This window comes from Schistosoma mansoni (assembly GCF_000237925.1).
Source record: "Schistosoma mansoni, WGS project CABG00000000 data, supercontig 0177, strain Puerto Rico, whole genome shotgun sequence".
Lineage (NCBI taxonomy): Eukaryota > Metazoa > Platyhelminthes > Trematoda > Strigeidida > Schistosomatidae > Schistosoma > Schistosoma mansoni.
Genome location: NW_017386061.1, coordinates 246,681 through 268,168, shown reverse-complemented (window position 1 = coordinate 268,168; position 21,488 = coordinate 246,681). Strand labels below are relative to the sequence as shown.

The following is a 21,488-nucleotide window of genomic DNA, read 5'->3' as shown; positions in this document are numbered from 1 at the left end:
CGCACATACTCCATGTTGACTTTTATATAATATACCTGTTAGTTGGAAAACTATTTTAACGAAAGCATCCCAAACTGTTTAAACATCTGCTTGGCACAAAATTGCTTATTACTTACTTCACCAATAAAATAGTTTACAGTAAAATTAGGATAAATATAAGATTAATTTATTTTCTATTTACTTAACCTGTAACCACAACCGTTATGTGAATAAGTAAGTACTTCATATTTAGTAAAACGGGAGATATTTGGATGGGAAACATTTTTCTGCATTTCTATCAATGCATAAATTTATTCACAACCTTGTCATACACATTTCGATTATTTGATAGCCAAGTTCATCAGTCAACTAAACCTAGACCACCATGGAAAGCCTGGAAGCACTGGATGGTCGTTTCGTTCTAGTGTGGGACCGCTCAGTAGTGCGCACCCACGACCTCGCCCGCGGGATTCGAACCGAGGGACTTCGGTCTCACGCTCGAGCACTTAATCTCTAGAACACTGAGCCGGTAGGCATCCAACCGTGTTAATGTCTAACTTCAACCAATCCACATTTTCATTAGTGTTTTCTCTTTCGATATATAACTTATTATCATCCTCATCTATACTGCCGCCTCAGAAATATGTCTCAGAAATAAATATTAATGGTATATTAAAACTGTACAACAATTGAACCAGTTATTCATTGCAGGAATTTAAACAAGTGTATATTTATTTGTGGTGATTTCTAAATCACGTTTTGCAAATTACCATTAGAAAATAATTAGAACAAGCGACATGTTATGAATAATAGAAAAGAAAGAGAAAAGAATGATCTAATTTGGTGTTTAAATTTACTGTATTAATAATTGACAATGATTGAAAATTATGTAATTGGTTGCATATGGTCATCAGTAGATTGTGAGTGTGTATAAAATCAGGACAAGTGTTGTCATTTAAACAATAATAAAAAAGCATGGTAAGCAAAGATGGATGGTGGCTAGCAGTGGAATACAGAATGCACTTTTCGTCCTATTTGGGACTCGTCAGCTGGATGTACCTGCATCTCAGAGTTGATGTTCACTCTGGGACTCGAACCCAGTAACCTTTCGCTTCAAACGCCATCGCGTTATCCACTCAGTTATTGATTCCTGATAGCCACTTGCTTGTGCAATGGAGTGAAGTTGAAATTTACTTGTATTGTTTGTTTGGATCTTCCCACTATCCACCTTTGCTTACCATGCCTGTGAATTTAGGCTATATCGAGGCAATGCGCAAAGTATGCACATATGCCAATTAGAGACTGCTCAGCTGCAGTCCTAAAAATATCAATGGGAAGATCCAAACAAACAATACTAAGTAAATAATAAGAAAAAATTAATCACCAATCAGATATGCAAATAGTGTGAGAAAAATGTCAAATTATAAAATTAAATTAATGCTGACAATCGTGAGAATAGAAGTAAAGATGTTAATTGTTAGGATACATATTTACACGAATGTAATTTGTTGTATAGGAAAAGAAACGCTTTATCGCAATTCAGTGATGGACAGAAGTTATGAAAGATATAATCACGTAATTATTTTCATAAGCTTGTTTGGAAGATTTTAATTAGTGATTTCATTGTTGTGCTTAGTAATTGGAACACGGATAGATCGTATTTTAATATTAGTTTATTTGATGACAATCGTTAGGAAATTTTGAACGTAAATGTTGCGTTATTCAGAGGAAATGGTACTATCTGTGGAATTCTAACCCTAATAACCCAGTATTCCACTCTGAAAGACTATCAGTTGGCCATCAAGCTGGCTAGTATCTCTTAGTGGAAACAGCCAACCGACTCGAAACCTAGGTTCAGTGTATCCTGACAACTGCCCTCCAATTAATTAACATCAAACCATAGTGCCCACCAATCTAGTCATTAAAATTAGTTATTACACTACAACTTGATTGATATAATTCCATCATCAATACAAAATAGATAAGCATGGCATTGGTTATTACTCAGTGATCATTCCACGTAAATAGCCGCACAACTTGGAAGTTTCCTTGAAATACTATGTACTATAGTGGAAGCTAATCTTGTGCACATTTTATGTTCAACGTCCATTAAACGAAACAATATTAAATCTCTTATGTATTTTATTGTTTATTTATCTGAAGAGTGTTCGAAATTTATTTACTTAATTAATTTACTTCCAAATAGATTCACTCAACTGAAATAATTAGATAATACTAACAAGTATGTTATCATTTTAACCAGTCAGCTGTCCAGTTGATTAAGAATCATTTACATTGACAATTTGGTTATGTTCATATTAGTGAAAAATGTTTATTTCGTACGTGCATGTACGTGCAGGCAAGTGTGGATTTCAGAAGGGGTTTTTTGTGGAGATTTAGTATTTTCATAGTTGAAAGCGTGAGTCAATTGAAGTTTTCCCTGGTGGTCTAGCTTCAATTGAATCACGCTTTCAACTATGAAGTGTGGATGTATTTTTTGACTATTGTGGTCAGTTGGCACTGCTTTAATTAAGAGAAAATAACACTTCAGTTAGCTGAATAATTAAAAGTTTGATTCAGTATTTGGATATATACACGCATATATTCTTAAACTAGAAATGGAAGATTTTAGAAAATAAATTCAACCGTTTTTTTAATGCTTAGAATGCTTCGATTCTTCATTGTGCTGTTATTTGTAATCCATTTTAACTAACATTAGTGAGACTATAATTTTTGTGGACAACCTTTGAGCGGCGCTAAATTGACCTTCAGAATGTCCACCTACTAACCAGAACTAAATGATGGTTATAAACTAGTATGAGAAATTAGAATTATGATTCACAGTTGATGGTTAGGGTTAGGAATTAGATTTAGAGTTTTCCTCACAAACTGACATCAGTTATAATGCCAAAAAGCTATTTAGCCAAACAGATGAATGGATATCCTGCCAAAATTCAAAACCTGTTATCCTAAATCTGATTGATTTGTCTATAAATTATAGTATCGCCCCAACATTTAACAAACAAACAAAAACAGAATGAAAATAAATAATCATCTATTATATAATGTTTCTTATTCTTTGTTTTTATCCTCTTTGGTTTCTAAATCAACTGTTACTGGGGTTTTTAAAAGATCCTTATAGATTTCAAGATTATCAATGTTATCTATGTCTTTGTCAGAAATTTGTGAAGACGACTTTTTTGAAATTTTAGTAATTGTTTCAGGTGAATTGTATAGATCAAACTCAGTAGTATCAGTTATACTAGGACTAATATTGACAGTAGTAGTTGTTGTTGTCGTTGTTGTTGTTGTGATAACAATAGTAGTACTAGTAGTAGTGAAGTTAGATAGATGAGATAAATCAGTGAAACTACTTATTGAAGTCGCCTGTTCACTACAGTATGAAGGTGAGAAAAATTCAGCTTCTGATGCAAATTTCACACGATTCTGACGTGAATTACGCTTTTCTTCATCATTTTCATCATTGTTATCGTCATCATTACCATTGCTAGGATCATGATTAATGATCAAGTGATGTTTTGCATCTACAGGATTATATTGAATCTGCAAATCATTAAACGCTTCATTAGATTTTGTTTGTTGTATTATCTTCAGTGAATTAGACAGTGTTGAATTATTGACAGAATTACTATTTGTTGTAACAGTTGAATTGGTGGTAGTATTAGAAACCAATAAGGCGTTAAATTGGTTATTTAAAGTATTTTCATAATATTTTGTGTCTCCATTAATCTCGTCTTCTAAGTGATGTTCATCATTAGTGCCATATCTACGGAATAAATAAAGGAAATTGCAAAGAATTAATTCAAAAAGAAGAACTCAGTTAAGAAATAATTGGATCAAATGTTTCATCCATGGGGTAAGTGATTCATTTACACAACTACACTGGAGTATACCGTGCAAATTTGAAGATGGTTAAAATGAGTGCTTCAGTTGGCTGAAAAAAAATGGATTAACACCACCATGAAGCTAGACACATAACATTCTAATTAAATGAATAGGCTTATTAGTATTTTGTACTCTGTTCATGAGTAACTTTATTGGGAACTTCTCACCCAATTCATCAGCTCACATATTTATAATCCTTATCATCACGTAATAAAGTGTCTGAAATACAGGACGATAATCGATCAGAATTGTTAAATCTAAATGGACAAATAACCAAAACATTTTTTTTACTACAAAGCTGAACGATAAATTTATAGTTGACTGACATTAATTTATTAACAATAATAGATATGGTAATTAATGAATCTAAATGAATCTATAATTAATGTCTTATAAAAAGACATCAAAGTAACTGTCATTTAAGGGAAACTGCAATGAAATTTTATGGAATTAAACTCAAAATGACAGTTACAAGTAGTAGACTCTATATGCCATATTGCATGGAATTTGAGCTTCTACGTTTAGCAGATTCTTAGTGTATCCATCGATTCACCTGCTCTTGTAAACTAAATTATACAGTCTGTAGCTAACCCTAACTTTCAGCACATACACCAGAGTATTTTCTAGCTTGATTCTCAAGAGATAGCATTAACACGGTTAACAGTTCGATCTTAGATTAGTCAATTGACCGATCTACTGGTGATAAGTTTGCTTATTACATATCGGTTCTCCATATTTAATATTACTATCAATATCAAGCTGACCATGCCTGTAAACTGGCATGAATTCTGTAATTATTATTTTCAGAATATATATGCATACATATTATTATTACTATACAATTTATCCATTTCCTATTGATTCTTCTGATAAACAACGAGATGAATAAGTTTGAATATTTAAAATGATTCAACTTTACATGTTCAATATTCTCATTTGAAAACTTAACTAAATAGCATGAGAGACGTTAATCACGAACGGAGAATGAAACATCAAATTGAATACTTAAGCAAGTAATTAAAAACATTCATGAAACTATCGGACACTAAAATGAATAAATGTTTAATTACTAAAGAGCATAAAGGGAATGTTTGTACAATATTGTGATCGATTTTGAATTATATCTCATGTGGTTTTAAATAACTTTGGTTTTTTTTCACACAAATTGTTGTATCGAGTAGCTGTCCAAGTTCTGATATTTGAGTGTAAAAACAAGTAATGAGTAGCAAGCTTTAATTAGCTAACCCAAAACGAACTGAGTCCCATAATAGGACGAAACGGCCGTCCAGTGCTTCCAGGTTTTCGATGGTGGTCTGGCTTCAATTGACTCATGCTTTCAACTATGAAACATACTAAATCTCCACAAAACACCTTCTCATAAATAAATGTTTAGTCAGAAGTTCAGGCCAAACATTAGCCAATAACATTTACTTATCATTTGGCCTCTCAATGGTGTAGTCGGTTGACCCAGCTTATCAAAAACTCCGGAACCAGATTTAAATTTATTCACAAAATCCAGATATACAGACAGTGACTTTCTTATCTAATTTCATCACGTTTAGACTGTTTTCTCCCAACTTAATATTACTTCATAAGGAACACAATGTGTTAGACAGTTTCGTGACATGTGTAATACATCTATTCATTTACGTTGGCAAACGTTTGAGATTTCATCGGCAGACTTAATAGTCTTTCATCTAACCCTAGTGTCGTCCATTTTATGGTTCCGTAATACCTGCTACCTGTTGATATCTTCCACCAATAATAAGCATTGCATACTTTAACAGGAAACAAGTTATCCCTACGGTGTTACAGATAATGTATGTTGCTAAATGTTGAACAAACCTTCTGAGTTTGTAAAGAGATTTCGTCACCAAACAATCAATTTTCCTTAGGGCTCAACAAACTAGTTCACATGACTAATCATCATGTAGTTTTGACTCAAATCAGTTTTAAAGAATCATCTTACATTCAGTAGGTGCAAAAAACTTTAATTTTTGCTAAAGGCGTTCAGTAAACACTGGATCTTGTAAACATTTTAAACAGCTATTTATCTCCTTAATAAGTAGATTCATGATCAGTGCATTTGTACCGATACTAGTAAAATTCTATATTGACTATGCGTTAATAATAAAATGTTATAATATTCAGGCCTTAATGCTGTTTAATCTACAACATCTTTAAGCCTAATCTAAGTAAATAAAATAAATAAAAAAACCTATGTTCATTTAGTTTTTCCTTTAACTGTTTAACTTATAGGGAAAAAAGTTGTCATCACATGATATTCTATGCAAGTCGACTTTAAAGACAGATGGTCTCTGACTAGACTATAACTGTTTAACATATCAAATTCATGGTTGTCAAAACATTGAAGTGTGTTTTTTGGTCAGTCAAAAATCATTTTCGTAGCTTCATTGTGAAAAACAACTGATAACAAGTTGTTATTTTGATTTTTCTAAAAAATGTCGGCATACTTATAAGTGTATTTATACGTGTAGGGGACATGTAGAAACGTGATAAGCATCAAACAAATAAGCATTTAACAATGAACAACTACACATTAGAACAATAGAATCATTCACTCATTTAAGTATATACATATATAGAACTACCAGGTCTTTAAAAATATCTGCTGAGAAGACAAGTCTATATTAGAAAATTATCATCGGGAGAAAAATTATATTTGTGACGTAAATGAATAGTAGGACAATGACAATGTTGAATGTAGAAAGTATACCTTGTCCAATGTTTGCTTTTGTCTTTCTATTTCAAATAAGAAACAGAAGTGAAATATTCGCACAGCTAATATTTATTTATAGAATAGATATATGATTAAATAAATCTGACAATCTCTTAAGCATAACATTGGATAACATTAGTTGTGATCCCCTTCTTCTTTGTTTTGAATGATGCTTTGATTATCCTGGATCCATGAGATTCTCATCCTACAAGTGCTTTTTGTGCTTCTCTGGATAGCATTAGAGCAACTCCCTGAGTGTGTGGAGCATTTTCCCCTTCGTGACTGGAGTACAGCAGCATCTCTCCCGTACCTAGCCTTTGTTGTCCAGTTTGTATCCAATGGGTTTCGCTGATTCCGAGTACTGCCAATTTGAATCTCCTCATTTCCATTGCTATTTGACTGGTCTTCCCGGTCTCCTACATTGTTCAGACGTCCCATGCACCTATAAAGAGTGTTGCTCTGGTTGTTAGAGGGAGAATCGGCTTCGTTACTACCGAAAAATCTCAGCTTTCATCATGAGGCGTCATAATTCTTCCTTGAACTGAGAGGGCAGAGTTTAAATCGTTTGAATTATTTTTTTCTGGTTAGCGTTTTTTGTGGCGAGTTAGATTTTCTACGGGATGGGGTCGCTAACCCGATGCCCAACCCTCCTCCTTTGTATGGGCTTGGAACCGGCAGTAACTCTAGAAGAGCTACAGGCAGGGTTTGGGTAATTCTAGAGTGATCTTAAATCCATCAATTTATGTGCCTTGAAAATTGGTTTTCATAGCAGTTGAGTTTGTATAAAGTAATGTCATTATTAGCTATTATTATCTGAGTGTGTTTGAAAGTACTAATTAGAGGAATATATTTTACAAAGTATAATCTGATTTTAATGCCCTTTGAATTTTTGTTCACAATACCAATGGGATTAATTCAAATTATGATAGAATAAAATGTTATGAACCGTACTAAACTCAAGTTTAAAAGTATTTACTTCGCATTTAATATATTCACCGTAATAAAGATGGAACGCAAATAATCCTAGTAAGAGTGAATAAAAACAAAATGAAAGCCACGCCAATAAAATAATAATAATAATAAACTAATGAATATATATAACTTGTCCTGAAATAAGAATTTCTATGTTTCAAAACATGCTCTACACATTGAGTGATTACTATACTTTAGATTATAGGATATTATTCTTTAATCTAACTTACTAATAATCATTCAACCGAAATTACTAATATGTTTAGTTTCCAGTTGAAAAATATGTGCTAAATTGTAAGTAAAGATGGATAGTGGTTAGCAGTGGAATCCAGGACGCGCGTTTCGTCCTGTTTCGGACTCGTCAGCTGGATGTATCTGCATCTGAGTTGATGTTCACTCAGGGACTCGAACCCAGTACCTTTCGCTTCAAATGCCATCGCGTTATCCACTCGGCCACTGAGACTGATAACCACTTGCTTATGCACATATGCCAATTAGAGACTGACAAGTTGCAGTCCGAAACATCAATGGGAAGATTCAAACAAACAATACTATGTGCTAAATGTTTTCTTTTTTTAACTAACTAAACATCCCATTTGTAATTCTAAATGTTGATTCAAATATTCATCACAGAGAAACTGAGTAATTAGGTGAAAATGAGAGATCTTAGTGGTAAGAAAATATCAAACAAAATGAATGAATGAATAAATAAATGAGTAAATACCACTATCCTTGTTTATCAATCGAGATGGTTATGTTTATCAAGTAATATCACGTGGAAGTGCGATGTTAGCTGATGTAAGTTGGAAGACAGGGGGAGATCGAACAGAGACGTGGTATCAGTCTTTAAGGCTTTTTGACAGTAGAACTGAGTCATGTTATGAAGTGCAAAGACAACCTGGATCGGGTCGGCGCGATTATCATAACTAATCTTTGGAAATGTTAGATGAGACTACTCAAAATTAATCACAATGGCGTAGATGAACTTATTTTTTATCATCCCTTATATGTCAAGTTTTAAATTATCTTATATTTTTCTATTCTGAGAATTCATTCTATCTTCTCGAACAATAGCGCTTACGTCTGATGTTTCATAGTACCTCTGATACTGTTAACAAATCTAATACTCCAAAACTTTTCCTGAAAATTTCATCTAATTGTGCTAATATAAAGTGGTAACTTAAGCTGATGCATATATATTCCAAGTTCTATTTTGGGAAAATACCAAAACCATCATCAACAAGATATAGGTATTTGTAAACAGTTGTCTACACAAGGTAATCAATGTCTGTTGACCAAACATCATCATCAACAACCTACTGTGGAAGAGAACAAACCATCTTTCACCTAAGGGAGGAACTAGAAGACGCTGAAGGTGGATAGGACACACATTGCGAAAATCAACAAACTGCATTACGAGATAAGCTCTAACTTGGAATCCTGAAGGCGAATGAAAAAGAGGCAGACATCAAAAGAATGAATAGGACCTGGCAATAACTGAAAAGGAGAGTCCAGGAAGGAGTAGGTTGGGGGATCCTGAGAGGTGAACCATGCTTCGGGAGGAGCAACAGGAGTAAGTAGGTAAGTAGATCTGTTATTTATGACTGACGAATCGAATAACTATTTTATTTCACCTTACACAATGTTTAATTATTGTAAAAAAACATAATTACCTTACTCCGTTAACATTATGATCCATTGTTAACGTATTAACTTGATAAGGTGTTTTATTCTCATACATGGAATCTTTTATTATCGTTATTTACACTACACAATCTAGGATTGTAACTTTTCTCTTGCATCACCATGTTTCTTCGATGTTCATCTATCATGACTCAGTTAATAATTAGAATTATATATATATATATATATATATATATATATATATATATAGAAGAACCAAATATCTGTGTTTTCTGAGGTCGCTGTGTTTTCTGAGGTCGAATTCTTCACCCAATGACCCGTGAATTATTGAGATTCTCTGACAGCATTTGTGATACAAACATGTGTTAACCTCTACTTTGCTGGGAAATGCATAAATCTTTACAAGTCACCTTACCCATTAAGAAATATCTGAAGAATGATAGGAAAAATGTTTTAATACAACAATTGATTGCCACTTAGTGAACAACTAAAGAGATATAAAAACACCTAGATAATGAGTAGGCATAGAAACTGTAACATCAGATTAATTCTTTCTCAAGTTGTACGTTTATTCTAGTTGTTAAAATTTGAAAGGACGAATAAACGCTGAACTAGCTAATTAACCACTGTTACTGATGAAAAATAAAGTGAAAGATGAATAGGGATTAGTAGTTCTTAAATCTAGTATTTTGAAATTTCCTCACGCAGTTAAAAACGCTTTCAAACAACATCCGAGTAAAAGTATATTCTGAATGAAACTATGATAATAAATCATTTTCCAGTAATTGTTGAAAATGTTTTCCATTGACAATTATGTAGCTCCCATTACCAACAATTCAAGCTCGACCAGTAATCCTAGTCAGAAACTTCAAGTCTTATGAAGATAATATTACCTTTATACTACTTATTTGGCATCTAATGGTCTATATCTCCATCCTTAGTAAATCAGCGATATGGTCCAATTGTCTTTCATTGCTTTGTTAACCTACGTGGCTCTATTTTCTTAATTGTTATTCAGTAGCTGAGTGGATAACACGATGGTGTTTGAAAAGAAAATTACTGGGTTCCAGTTCCAGAGTGAACATTAACTCTGAGTTACAGGTACATTCAGCTGACGAGCCCCAAAATAGGACGAAAAGTGAGTCCTGGATTCCACTGCTAGCCACTGTCCATCTTTGCTTATAATACTTGTGAAATAAGGCTATATCGAGGCAATACACACATTATGCACACATGCCCATAAGAGACTGATGAATTGCAGTCCTAAACATCAATGGGAAGATTCAAACAAACAATACCAACTGAATTTGATTGTACAATTTGTAATAAAAACATAGAAGAGATAGAATAGCCAAATAAAGCTCTTTGTTCTAAGTTTATAAATAATCCAAGAACTTATTGAATAAACAAAATAAAATTTTGTTTATCCAATGAATTTATTGATTGGCAATAAAAATTATTTATTAAACATTTGCAATTACATGCAATGAGAATCATACAAGTTAATATAGTAAACTACAATTTACAGCCAACTACAATTACTCAGATAACTGACATGTTTTAGATAGAAACTTCGAATAACATTTATACATTGATGATAACAACTTAATCATTGGTCAATATTTGCTCTCTTTTTTCTCCTAATTGATATATGGATTTGCAAAATTAAAGGATCATTAGTGGTTGTTTTGTGTTTATCATCAGATAAATAGTTTACCTATTCTACGTTGATTGAACAGATTTGTATACAACTTTATTTGAATACAATATTTTTATATAGTTAAGATCATGAGTCAATTGAAGCTAGACCACCATCGAAAACCTGGAAGCACTAGACGGCCGTTTCGTCCTATTGTGGGGCTCCTCAGCAGTGCGCATCCACGATCCCGCCTCACGAGATTCGAACCCAGGACCTACCAGTCTCGCGCCAGAGCACTTAACCTCTAGACCACTGAGGCGGCACCCAGCGGTGTTAATGTCTAACCTCAACCCCCTTGGGACAATATTTTTAGTCGAATGACAATGTCTATCCTTTAAAAGCTGTTCAGTGGATAGCTAGGAGAAGGGGATAGGTTTAGGTGTTTGTTTTGTGAGCGATTTTGGAAAGTTCTACAACTGTGGTCATTTCATTAGTCTAATTTAATTAATTATTCTATCAGAATAATAATAAAAATTTGAAATTACATAATGGTTGAAGAGTGATAAAAGTAATATAGACCAAATAGAAAGTCAAGATTCTAACCGTTCAGTGTGTCAAATTTAATAACAGTTGTTATAAGAATAACTCACAGTATGAATTAATTATTTTAGGATATGGAATAGATTTCTTTTCTTTGGCGTTAAATAAATTGTTCTTTATGTTACTCATGATAGACGTTATGAATATCAACTTAAAATGGTAAATACTCTCATTAGTAACACGAGTTCATGCGAAATGACAAAAATAAGAGTAAAACATAATAACAGCATAAAATGTCAATCATTATGTGTTACCGACATTTATGATGTAACAGACAAAGAGACCAGTTGACTCACTTAATCGTTAGTAAGAGAAAAGTGTTTAGGAATTCGGGGGCAAAATGTAAATTGCAACTATCCTACTTCGTATAAAGTACATCTCAAAATAGATATGTCGAACTATTTTAAAATTGACAATTGAACTTTTTGAGGCAAAACATCAATGGTTTGTCATGCTTTCAACTAAATGCGAATGAATATAATGAACACCTTAAATTTCTAAGTAATCTCACTTTCAATCCTCACCATTATATATCTTAAATGAATTGGTATATTCCTACTGCATCTCGAACTCATCAGCGATTCCCACTCTTTCAAATGGTAATGAACTCAGGACCTGCAGGTCTCATGACGAGCACGAAACTGTAGGTAGATAGGGAGTTAACAAATGTAAGAAAAAGTTGGGTACAAGAAATATAAAATACTTAGCTAATACTTATGACACTTTTTAATCATCTGAGTTGGTTTATGGGTACCACTAATAAATTCTTCACTAAATTTCAACTTAGTGTAACTAAGTACATGTTTGTTGAACTGTGAATACTATACCATTGACCTTGATTCACATCGAAAGTGATTCTGATATTATCAGCCAATAAGTTTACAGACAGTCAAAATAAGGACTACAGATAAGAAATAAAGTAATGAAAATAACATACATGTAGTGGTTTTACTTAGCTTATGAGTTTTTCAAGGTGTGTATATTTAGGTTATTTATCACACAATAAATAATTTTGCAAACAGCTCCTCATAGTTTTAACAATATTTGTGCACACTTGCTGAATTGTTGACGAAATGATATTGAATCAATGGTCTAAGAACCACTTAAATGAAATTCGTGACTTGTGCAAGTAATCTGTATGACACACTCGAACTAGTAATAAAGCGATTTATTTGAGGATTTGATTCATACAAAAATAAAGCAAAAAACTATAACATTTTGTCATTTAGTGTTAAGGTTAGGGACATTGAGTTAGTACTAAGATTTGAGGTTATGAGTAATGGTTAAGAATAAAGTGACAACATACTTCTAGGTATATCAATGACTAGAAATATCAAGAACCTTAGTTATCTTCAAGACTTCATAAACTATGGTCTATATTGCATTAGTTCCCCGATTTTTATCAATTTTACGAGTCTTATTAACCGAATATTAGTAGGTACTACTTAGCTATAAATAAGCTGTAATTTTATCCATCCGCCTTCTAACATTCACTAAGTATGCAGTCTGCGTTTTCGAGTACTTTTCGAGCATGTGCTGCCTATAAATATGTAACGTGCATTGAAGATTTCATTTAATGCCCTAGCTTTCACAATATTTGTGTTTTTTGTCCACTGTGTTGAGATGCGCTACACAGTCGCGTTCATAGAAGATAGATATGAATACCTCCAGATGCTTGTAATACAATCTCCAGTGACAATTGTGCTCTTAGATACAGCACTCATCCACTGAATGAACGAAAATACCGCACAATGCACGATCGTTGGACAGCGAGGAGTGGAAAGATAAAATCTACGATTTGAATTTTGCCCAGAAATTTAAAAGCCACTTTTGATTAATCTGACTAGTTTATCAACAAAGTATACTTTTACCGAGGTTGAGTCATAAGGAGTATGTGTTTCGTTCAATTTTGCTGTCACATCATATTATTTTCTTTTTAGTATAGTACAATACACTTGGTTATATTACTCCTAAGCCATCATGCATTAAATGCTTTAATTTCCACCAAAGACCTGAAATCCCCAACATTGATTATAATTCACTTGGCAGCATAATAGTTTTTCCTTGTATACTCAGGTTTAAAAAACTTCGTAAACAAATTCTGATGACAGTAATCTGGTGGCTAAACTGACGTAAACATGAGTTGGAGTGGTAAGTGTGTTAAAAACCTTCATTTCACTGGTGATAAAACAAGTCCATTTAACCAATAAACCACATATTCTTATTATTATATCAAGAACAATGATGAATAATAGTGATAACAATATATACGAATCAAATGAAATATCTTGCCTGTTTAATGATAGATTCTGTTTATCAACCAATTTTTCTACATTAACATTTTGGTATTGATTAACTGAATATTTATCTTTTTGTAATTCATAATCATGTTGAAATAATATATTATTATTTATTCCATCCACTGCATCAGTATCATTTGTATTCATTAAACGTTGGAATACTTCCTGAGCATCTTTTGGTATGTTGATGCTTTGATTTGGTCTAATAGTTATCGAAGTTGTCGTTGTTGTCGGTGTTGTTAACTGATGACTTTGATTGCAAGGTACCGACAATAACGACGAAGTAGATCGACATAACGGTTTAATATCTAATATGGTCTTATAACTGACAGTTGGTTGGTTTTGATGTTGTCGTTGTTGTTGTACATAACTCTTTTCATTTCCAACATTATATATCATCGTCTCATTACCATGGGACAATAATCCTGAAGAACTGGAATTCAGTAAATGACTGATATCAGTAGTAAGTGGGGTAGTAGTTGTCACTTCATTCGTTACATTTAATTGTGTTCTAATATGTTGAAGTGCTTTTTTGATTTGATCCTTTACAATATAATGATTATACATAAAAGATATAAGAACAAATAATTTTTATAGAAAAATAAAAGATATTCAAATTAGAATAATCTATTTATAGGTTCACTATTTAATGAGATGGGTTCTATTCATACTACTTTCAGTAGTATTCTTCATAATATTTTGCGAAAATATATTTCGAAATAAACTATTACCTTAACCGGCCAATAGAATATATAAAATTAAAGTATAAAGATATTCATTACCTTTCACAACAGAAAATGGATTTAGATGGCCAATTAAACTAAGAAATATATAAATAATTCACCATACAAACACGACATTAACAATAGGTAATCAATCCACGACTGGTTGAAGTCAGACCTTAACACCATTGTATACCAGCTCAGTGGTCTAGAGGTCACGCGTTTGTGCGCTGGACTGCAAGTCCTGAGATCGAATCCTGCGCACGAAATCGTGGGTGCGCAATGCTGAGGAGTTCCACACTAGGACGAAACTGCAGTCTAGTGCTTCCAGGTTTTCAATGGTGACCTAACATTGATTGATTCAAGATCCCAATCAAAAACTCAACTATCTTTACAATGCCATACTGATACAAGTAATCAGTTTAATAGTGGGAAGTATGCAGTTGCCAGTTATAGCTCACTTCATAGAATTATTGGTTACAGATCCTTAAGATTATACTAAAACAAATGCTTATCATATTCAACAAATAATGTTGAATCAGATATATTCAAAGTCTGGTATTTAGTATTTTCTTATATTTTCTTATATTTTCATTCGAACTAATTACTAAAACTTACTCAAGTTAAATAGTCAGATTAATGTTCTATATTTCACAAGACTCAATCTATGTTTCACCATGATGCTGAAAATACTAAGTAGTCTCAACTATGAAAATACTAAATCTCCACAAAACCCCTTCTGATAGTTTCATTTAGTTTTCAAAATAATGAAACGGAACTTTGAACTTTCAGTACAACAAAATCAGACTATTTTACCTTAGAGTAAACAACCGTTCTCTGTTACCATCTTCAGTACATCATAAAAACTAGTTACAAATAAATTGATGAACTTATACACACAAATGAAATTTAAAAACCATACTGAAAACACAAGCAATAATGTGTTGATTTGATTAAAAATTATTGTTTAGGATCATAAAAATATCACTGAGTAACTGAGGGGAAATAAGTTTTGATTTTATAAGTTTGTGAACTATAAAGTTTCCATGTTTTTATGTAATCAAGCTTCGTCATTCCAGATGTCTTGATCGATTACACGATTTGAACGACAGATATCAAAAATCTCGACAGAGTCTGATAAATGGAATGAAGGTGAAGCAAGATTTAGTTGATCAAATGATAGAATCCCTAAAGAAAATAACTAAAAAATAATGAGTTATCGTCTGATATTAGCAGTCTACAACGAAATTAATCTTATAAGCGAGTTTATTTCATTAGTGTTTGAAAATAACCAGCAAGATAATTAATTATGTGCTGCTCTACTCAGAACCCATTATTTGAGGAAATGAATATTATCCGACTCTAGTCAGTTAGTTATCAGTCATAATTAACACAGAACACACATATGTCTGTGTTAACTCAAGTTCCCACAACAGATCAGCAGAGTGGGGTGAAATTATCAAGATAAATACTATAATACCAGAAGTAGTAAAAGCATCAAGGATAGTGAAAGAGATTAGGCATAAAGGCTAAGATCCAATAATGAAGAATGAATTCGCGGAATAAAATCTATAAAACAATCTTGAAACTGAGGATCTAAGGGAAGATCACAAATGAATTAATCTGAACATTTTTTATCCAGTCAAACACCATGTCTTCCAAAGCTACTACTTACGTCTGTTATCCCCCGTGGAGGAGCATAGGTCTCATACCAGTATTCTACATACAACTCTGTCTTGGGTAATCCTTCCCAGATGCTATTCATCCTTTTGATATCTGTTTCCCATTGCCGGCTCAGTATGATCCTTGATCTCCTACTATTCTTTTTCCAAGTTAATGCTTCCCTCGCGATGCAGTTTGGTGATTCCCTTAATGTGTGTCCTAACAAATTACAGCATCTTTTCCTGATTTCCTCTTCAACTGGAAGCTGGTTTGTTTTCTACCACAGTAGGTTGTTGATGATGATATCCGGCCAACGGACATTCAGTATCCTGCATAGAAAATTTTTTATAAATACTTGTACTTTGCTCATGATGATGGTTGTAGTTTTTCTCGAAGTTTCAGCTGCGTACAATGTAACTTTATCGATATTTGTATTGGAGATTCTAACTTAGATGTTTGATTGACGGTTGTTTTGGGTTCTATATGTTCTCAAATTATAGGGATGCTGCCCCTTCATTACCAATCATTGCCTTTACATGTGCATTAGATCCTCTTTGTTTATAGAAGATGCTACCCAGGTAGGTGAAGGTTTCCACATCTTCCAGAGTTTCTACATCAAGTGTGATTAGGCTGGTGTTTTTCGTGTTTTATTTAAGGATCTTGCTTTTTCCCTTGTGTATGTTAGGGCCTACTGCTTCAGAAGCTGGTGCTACACTGGCTGTCTTTATCTGAATTTATTGGTGGTTTTCTGTAGTGTGATCCGGTGAAATCCATGTACCCACGTGTGCGTATTTGTAGGAGAATCTAAGGCCACCTATAACCATTTTGTTGAACGCACATAACTTTACAAATCTCTTGTCATTCTCGTTCCTTTCTTCAATTCTATGTCATCCCATGATATATTCATACTCAGTGTTTTTTATTCCGACCTTAGCGTTTAGTTCCCCTACCAGAACGATCATGTCCTTTCCTGGGTACTTCGCCACGATCGACTGCATCCCCCATAAAACTGATCTTTATCGTCGTCATTGCTACCATTGGTGGGTGCATAGCATTGGATAAAATTCATTTTGATCTCCTCCTTCTTTGTTTTGAACGATGATTTGACGATTCTGGATCCATGAGATTCCCATCCTACAAGTGCTTTAAGTACTTCTTTGGACAGCATCAGTTCAAATTCCTGCTCGTGCGGGGCATTTTCTTCTTCGTGACCAGATTACAGCAGCATCTCTCTCGAATCTAACTCCTTCTTGGACTGAGCTATTTACGTACATGCAGATAAAATGTTGGGTTCTACACGATTATATTAACCAATGGCTAAAGACTTTAGGTGATGGATGAAAATCTATTGCCATGGCCCTTTAGATTCTAAGTTTCTTAATAATATTTGCACTAAAAGAGAATTCTATCAATCCATCTTTTTCTCTCTAGCCATATTTCCGATGTCTAATTTTTTCTACTACTACTCATACTGTTCTGATATATAGTTATGCTAATAAAGTGTGGCAACTTGAACCAATGCACATTGTATCTACTTTGCGTATAACTGACTAAATAACTAACCACCCGCATATTCCGTGAGTACTCATATGACAGTAAATTACAAATAAACAGTTAATCATTTGCAAAATAATTTTAACTTACTTTTGACAGTCCATATTCATTTTTAGTTTCATGTTCATGTAGAATAGTATTGACATTTCTAAATACAGAAACCATTTGTCATTTTTACAACAAACTTACTTATCAGTAAGAACGCCACGTGTTAATACATCGTCCGTAACAGAAGATATAAACTTCAAATAGTTGACTTCATTCTTTCTGTTTGTGTTATTTTTTTTTAAAGACAGAATCAAAGACAAAAATAATAATGTCTTAATGTTAATTAAACTTGGGAACTGATTATCATATAACTCAAACATTAAGTGAAATAATCAATGGCGACCTTCTAGAATATCTGGGCTACTTGTTCCTATCATCTAGATATTTTAACAAGTTATCTAATTTGGTGCATCTATGAAAACTGTACAAATTTTCGTTGTACAAGTTACAAAAGGCCCAATCAGAGATATCGTAGTTGCTGGCAATATGCAGTGAAAAGGATGTCGACTGACTGGACTGCCAACTTCGAACTGGCGGTCACTCAATATTTATCATCAGGATCGATCAAGAAATAAGAAACGGTAACTTTTTGAAATACTTTGTGCTGAGAATTCTATATTGTAGCAAAGATATAATATTGAATAAAGCTAATAATAATAAGTTTTACTGAAGTTTATTTCTTATTAACCTGCAATGTTGTCCATTATGAAAATGAATATTAATTTTAAAGAAAGATTTTGTTCTTACAAAAAATTCAAAATGAGAATCCACTTAATTATACGATAGAAATTTGTCAAAGTTCATGCCAAAACTTACTAACTAGATAAAACCTTCATTTTTCAAAGAAAAACGATACTAAGTCGAATATACAGCAATGGAGCTATGAACAACTGCTTTGTTCTAGTTTAGAACTCATCAACAGTATCTATCCGTGACCCACTCCCCAAGTCTAGTAATAATGGATGATACAACAGATCTACTGGTTTATATTTCAAACTTTACCGAATTCCCTATTTTATTTGGTTGTTATTTGAGATCTGTGAATTACTATCTTACTTCCGACAGTGTTTAACTCTTCAGGTAATGGCTGTTAATGTTAATCCGTGTTAATGGACCTTTAGTAATTGGACAATCCCCATGAATCTATTTTTTGTAGAAATGTTGTGAGAATATTGGTGATAAGTATGATTATTTTATTCGTATCAGTTTAATACCAAAGATTTTTTCCGAATATAACACATATTAGTAAAGTGAAAAACTGAACAATAGGTTATCGAATTGCCTGATGAGTTCTTGACTCAAAATGTTCAATTCGCAAGACATTCAGTCTATACATTTTTTTGTCATAGAGTTTGAACTAATTTATGCGGGGGGAGGGACTATGAACTTATTTATCCGTCGGATATTACATTTTAAACGGCAAATCATCCAAGTTTTTATCTCTGAGACTTCTGATTAAAGTAGTTGTGATGAAGAAATTTCTAATCTTCGTGGATTACTGACTGTCATAATAAAGTCAGAAAATAAAGAGCTACTTTCCTGGTATCACGTCAGATATTTCCATTTAACTTATGAGAATTCACGATTTTGGTCCCAAGTAAACTTGAATAAAAGTATGGATCGAATAACCAATTCATTCATTTATTTGACATCATTAATTATCATTTACATTTCAGAATTGACTCTATCATTTGTAACTCAAAATAACTGGGCATGCAATAAATGAGAAACTTTAGTAAAAAGATTGAAATTAAGACCCTAGTTTAATGAAACATTTGTAATTATGAGATAACACGGAAAACCAACGTATTTTGATTATTCATAATGACGAATTTTTGTTTAAATTCTTTAAGTTGTAAAAACAACGACCTAACATGAGTATATTAATGTCTATTTTAACGTTGAATGTATGTAAGCAAAGATGGATAGCGGCTAGCAGTGGGATCCAGGACGCGTGTTTAGCCCTATTTGGGACAAACAATACTAAGTGAATTTAAACTTCACCTCATCACACAAGCAAGTGGCTATCACGACTCAGTAGCTGAGTGGATAACGTGATGGCGTTTGAAGTGAAAGGTACTGGCCTCGAGTCCCAGAGTGAACATCAACTCTGAGTTACAGGTACATTCAGCTGACGAGTCCCAAATAGGACGAAATGAGCGTTCTGGATTCCACTACTAGCCACTATCCATCTTTGCTTACAATGTTTGTGAAATAAGGCTATATCGAGGCAATACACACAGTATGCACATATGCCAATTAGAGACTGACCAGTTGCAGTCCTAAACATTAATGGGAAGATTCAAACAAACAATACTAAGTGAAGTTGAATGTATGTGTTTATTTGTATTTAGCGATGAGGAATAAAGTACTTTACCAACAGAATCCTTTAGCAATAATGAAAACTTTTTTTTATTTTTTTCTCTTTCATGACCAAAGATTTATTCCGTTTCATTTTAAATAAACTGTAAATGATAACTATTTCTTCCACCAATAAAAAGTGTTCACATCTCTAAGCTCATTATTTAAAAACTGAGACTGAAGTAGACATCCCTTCAATAGTTCTATCACCTGTCATCTATTTGACAGTGGATATGACGTTGAGATTTCAAAATCACTTAAAATTATTAGTGAACAAATGATTTCAAACTTATTACCTTTAGCCGAAGCTATCGTCATCGAAAGTCTTAAAATGGATTTATGCATTTTAACGGTTAATTATTGTCACTCTTGAATTACCCTGGTGATTTCGGTCTTCAACGTATAGTAACATAAACTTCTGTGTTTACAATGGTGATGTCGTTTCCTTCATATATTCTTTCATCCTGTTTGAACTTCACTTATTTAAATCTTTTAGTCAATACTTTATTATTATTAGGTAACTTTCAATATTTTTTTTAATAATCTGTCCCATACAGTTTAAGATTTTTTCTAGAATTTTCAGACATAAAAATATTCAACTACTCAAACGTCTACCTTTTCCATATTTATTATTTTTTTACAAGGTGGTGGTTGGAGGTGTTCGACAGGAAACCTTGATTGACTTAGGTTTCATAGTGTTTGGCACTCGTCAGAAGAGTGTTCCTATAACCCTGAGGAAACCAATTCTTCCCGACAGGTTTGGTCCCGTATCACCTAGCTTCATAGCCAGAGAAATTTCAATTAAGCATCAAGTCCCTAGCTGACCATCTGTAGAACTGAGATGTACTCGCAACCGATTGATCATTGAGTAGTGACTAATGTCATGTATGTCTAGTCCTTCTTAGTGCTAACCAAAGTCCATCGGTTAGGTTTCCACTGACCTAGACGACTAGCCTAAGCAGCCTGAATACCTCAGCAGTCACATCTCTGACTGTGAAGCTGGGTAACAAGAAATTGAATCTTTCAGGAAGCAGCAGTATCGTCAAGTTTACAGGCACACTTTGCGAAGGAATATGAAATTGCACGAAACCTAAGTTAGGTAAGGTTTCCTGTCGACTACCTTCCACCACTACATTACATCTCAACACAGTGCGCCCGAAGTTAAGTCGTTTAAACTGATGACGACATTGGGACTTGATCGGTGAAATTAGGCCAGCATTAAGAAGGACTAGACATACATGACGTTAGTCACTAATCAGTAATCAATCAACTGTGAATATTGCTTTTTTGTTAATCTTAATAGATGAGAACATTTCTGATATCATGATATCAAGTATGTAAACTGTCTTGTTTGTAAGTAA

The 21,488-nt window shown here is 33.2% G+C and overlaps 2 protein-coding genes and 1 non-coding gene across 3 annotated transcripts; all 3 read right to left on the bottom strand.

Moving 5' to 3' along the window:
* Nucleotides 1-3,051: 3,051 nt before the first annotated feature.
* On the bottom strand, nt 3,052-17,840 carry Smp_072030 (hypothetical protein; the record flags this gene model as incomplete). The annotated part of the gene is made up of 2 exons (XM_018795887.1): nt 3,052-3,766; nt 17,809-17,840. The coding sequence occupies 2 exons, from the start codon at nt 17,838-17,840 to the stop codon at nt 3,052-3,054; spliced, it is 747 nt and encodes a 248-aa protein (XP_018646931.1).
* Smp_tRNA_01888_Pseudo_TTG.1.1 lies at nt 7,989-8,060 on the bottom strand. Its single transcript has one exon. It is a non-coding gene (tRNA).
* Smp_139300 (hypothetical protein) lies at nt 15,563-20,445 on the bottom strand (the record flags this gene model as incomplete). Its single annotated transcript, XM_018795876.1, has 2 exons — nt 15,563-15,690; nt 20,424-20,445. The coding sequence occupies 2 exons, from the start codon at nt 20,443-20,445 to the stop codon at nt 15,563-15,565; spliced, it is 150 nt and encodes a 49-aa protein (XP_018646930.1).
* Between the last annotated feature and the right edge of the window lie 1,043 nt (nt 20,446-21,488).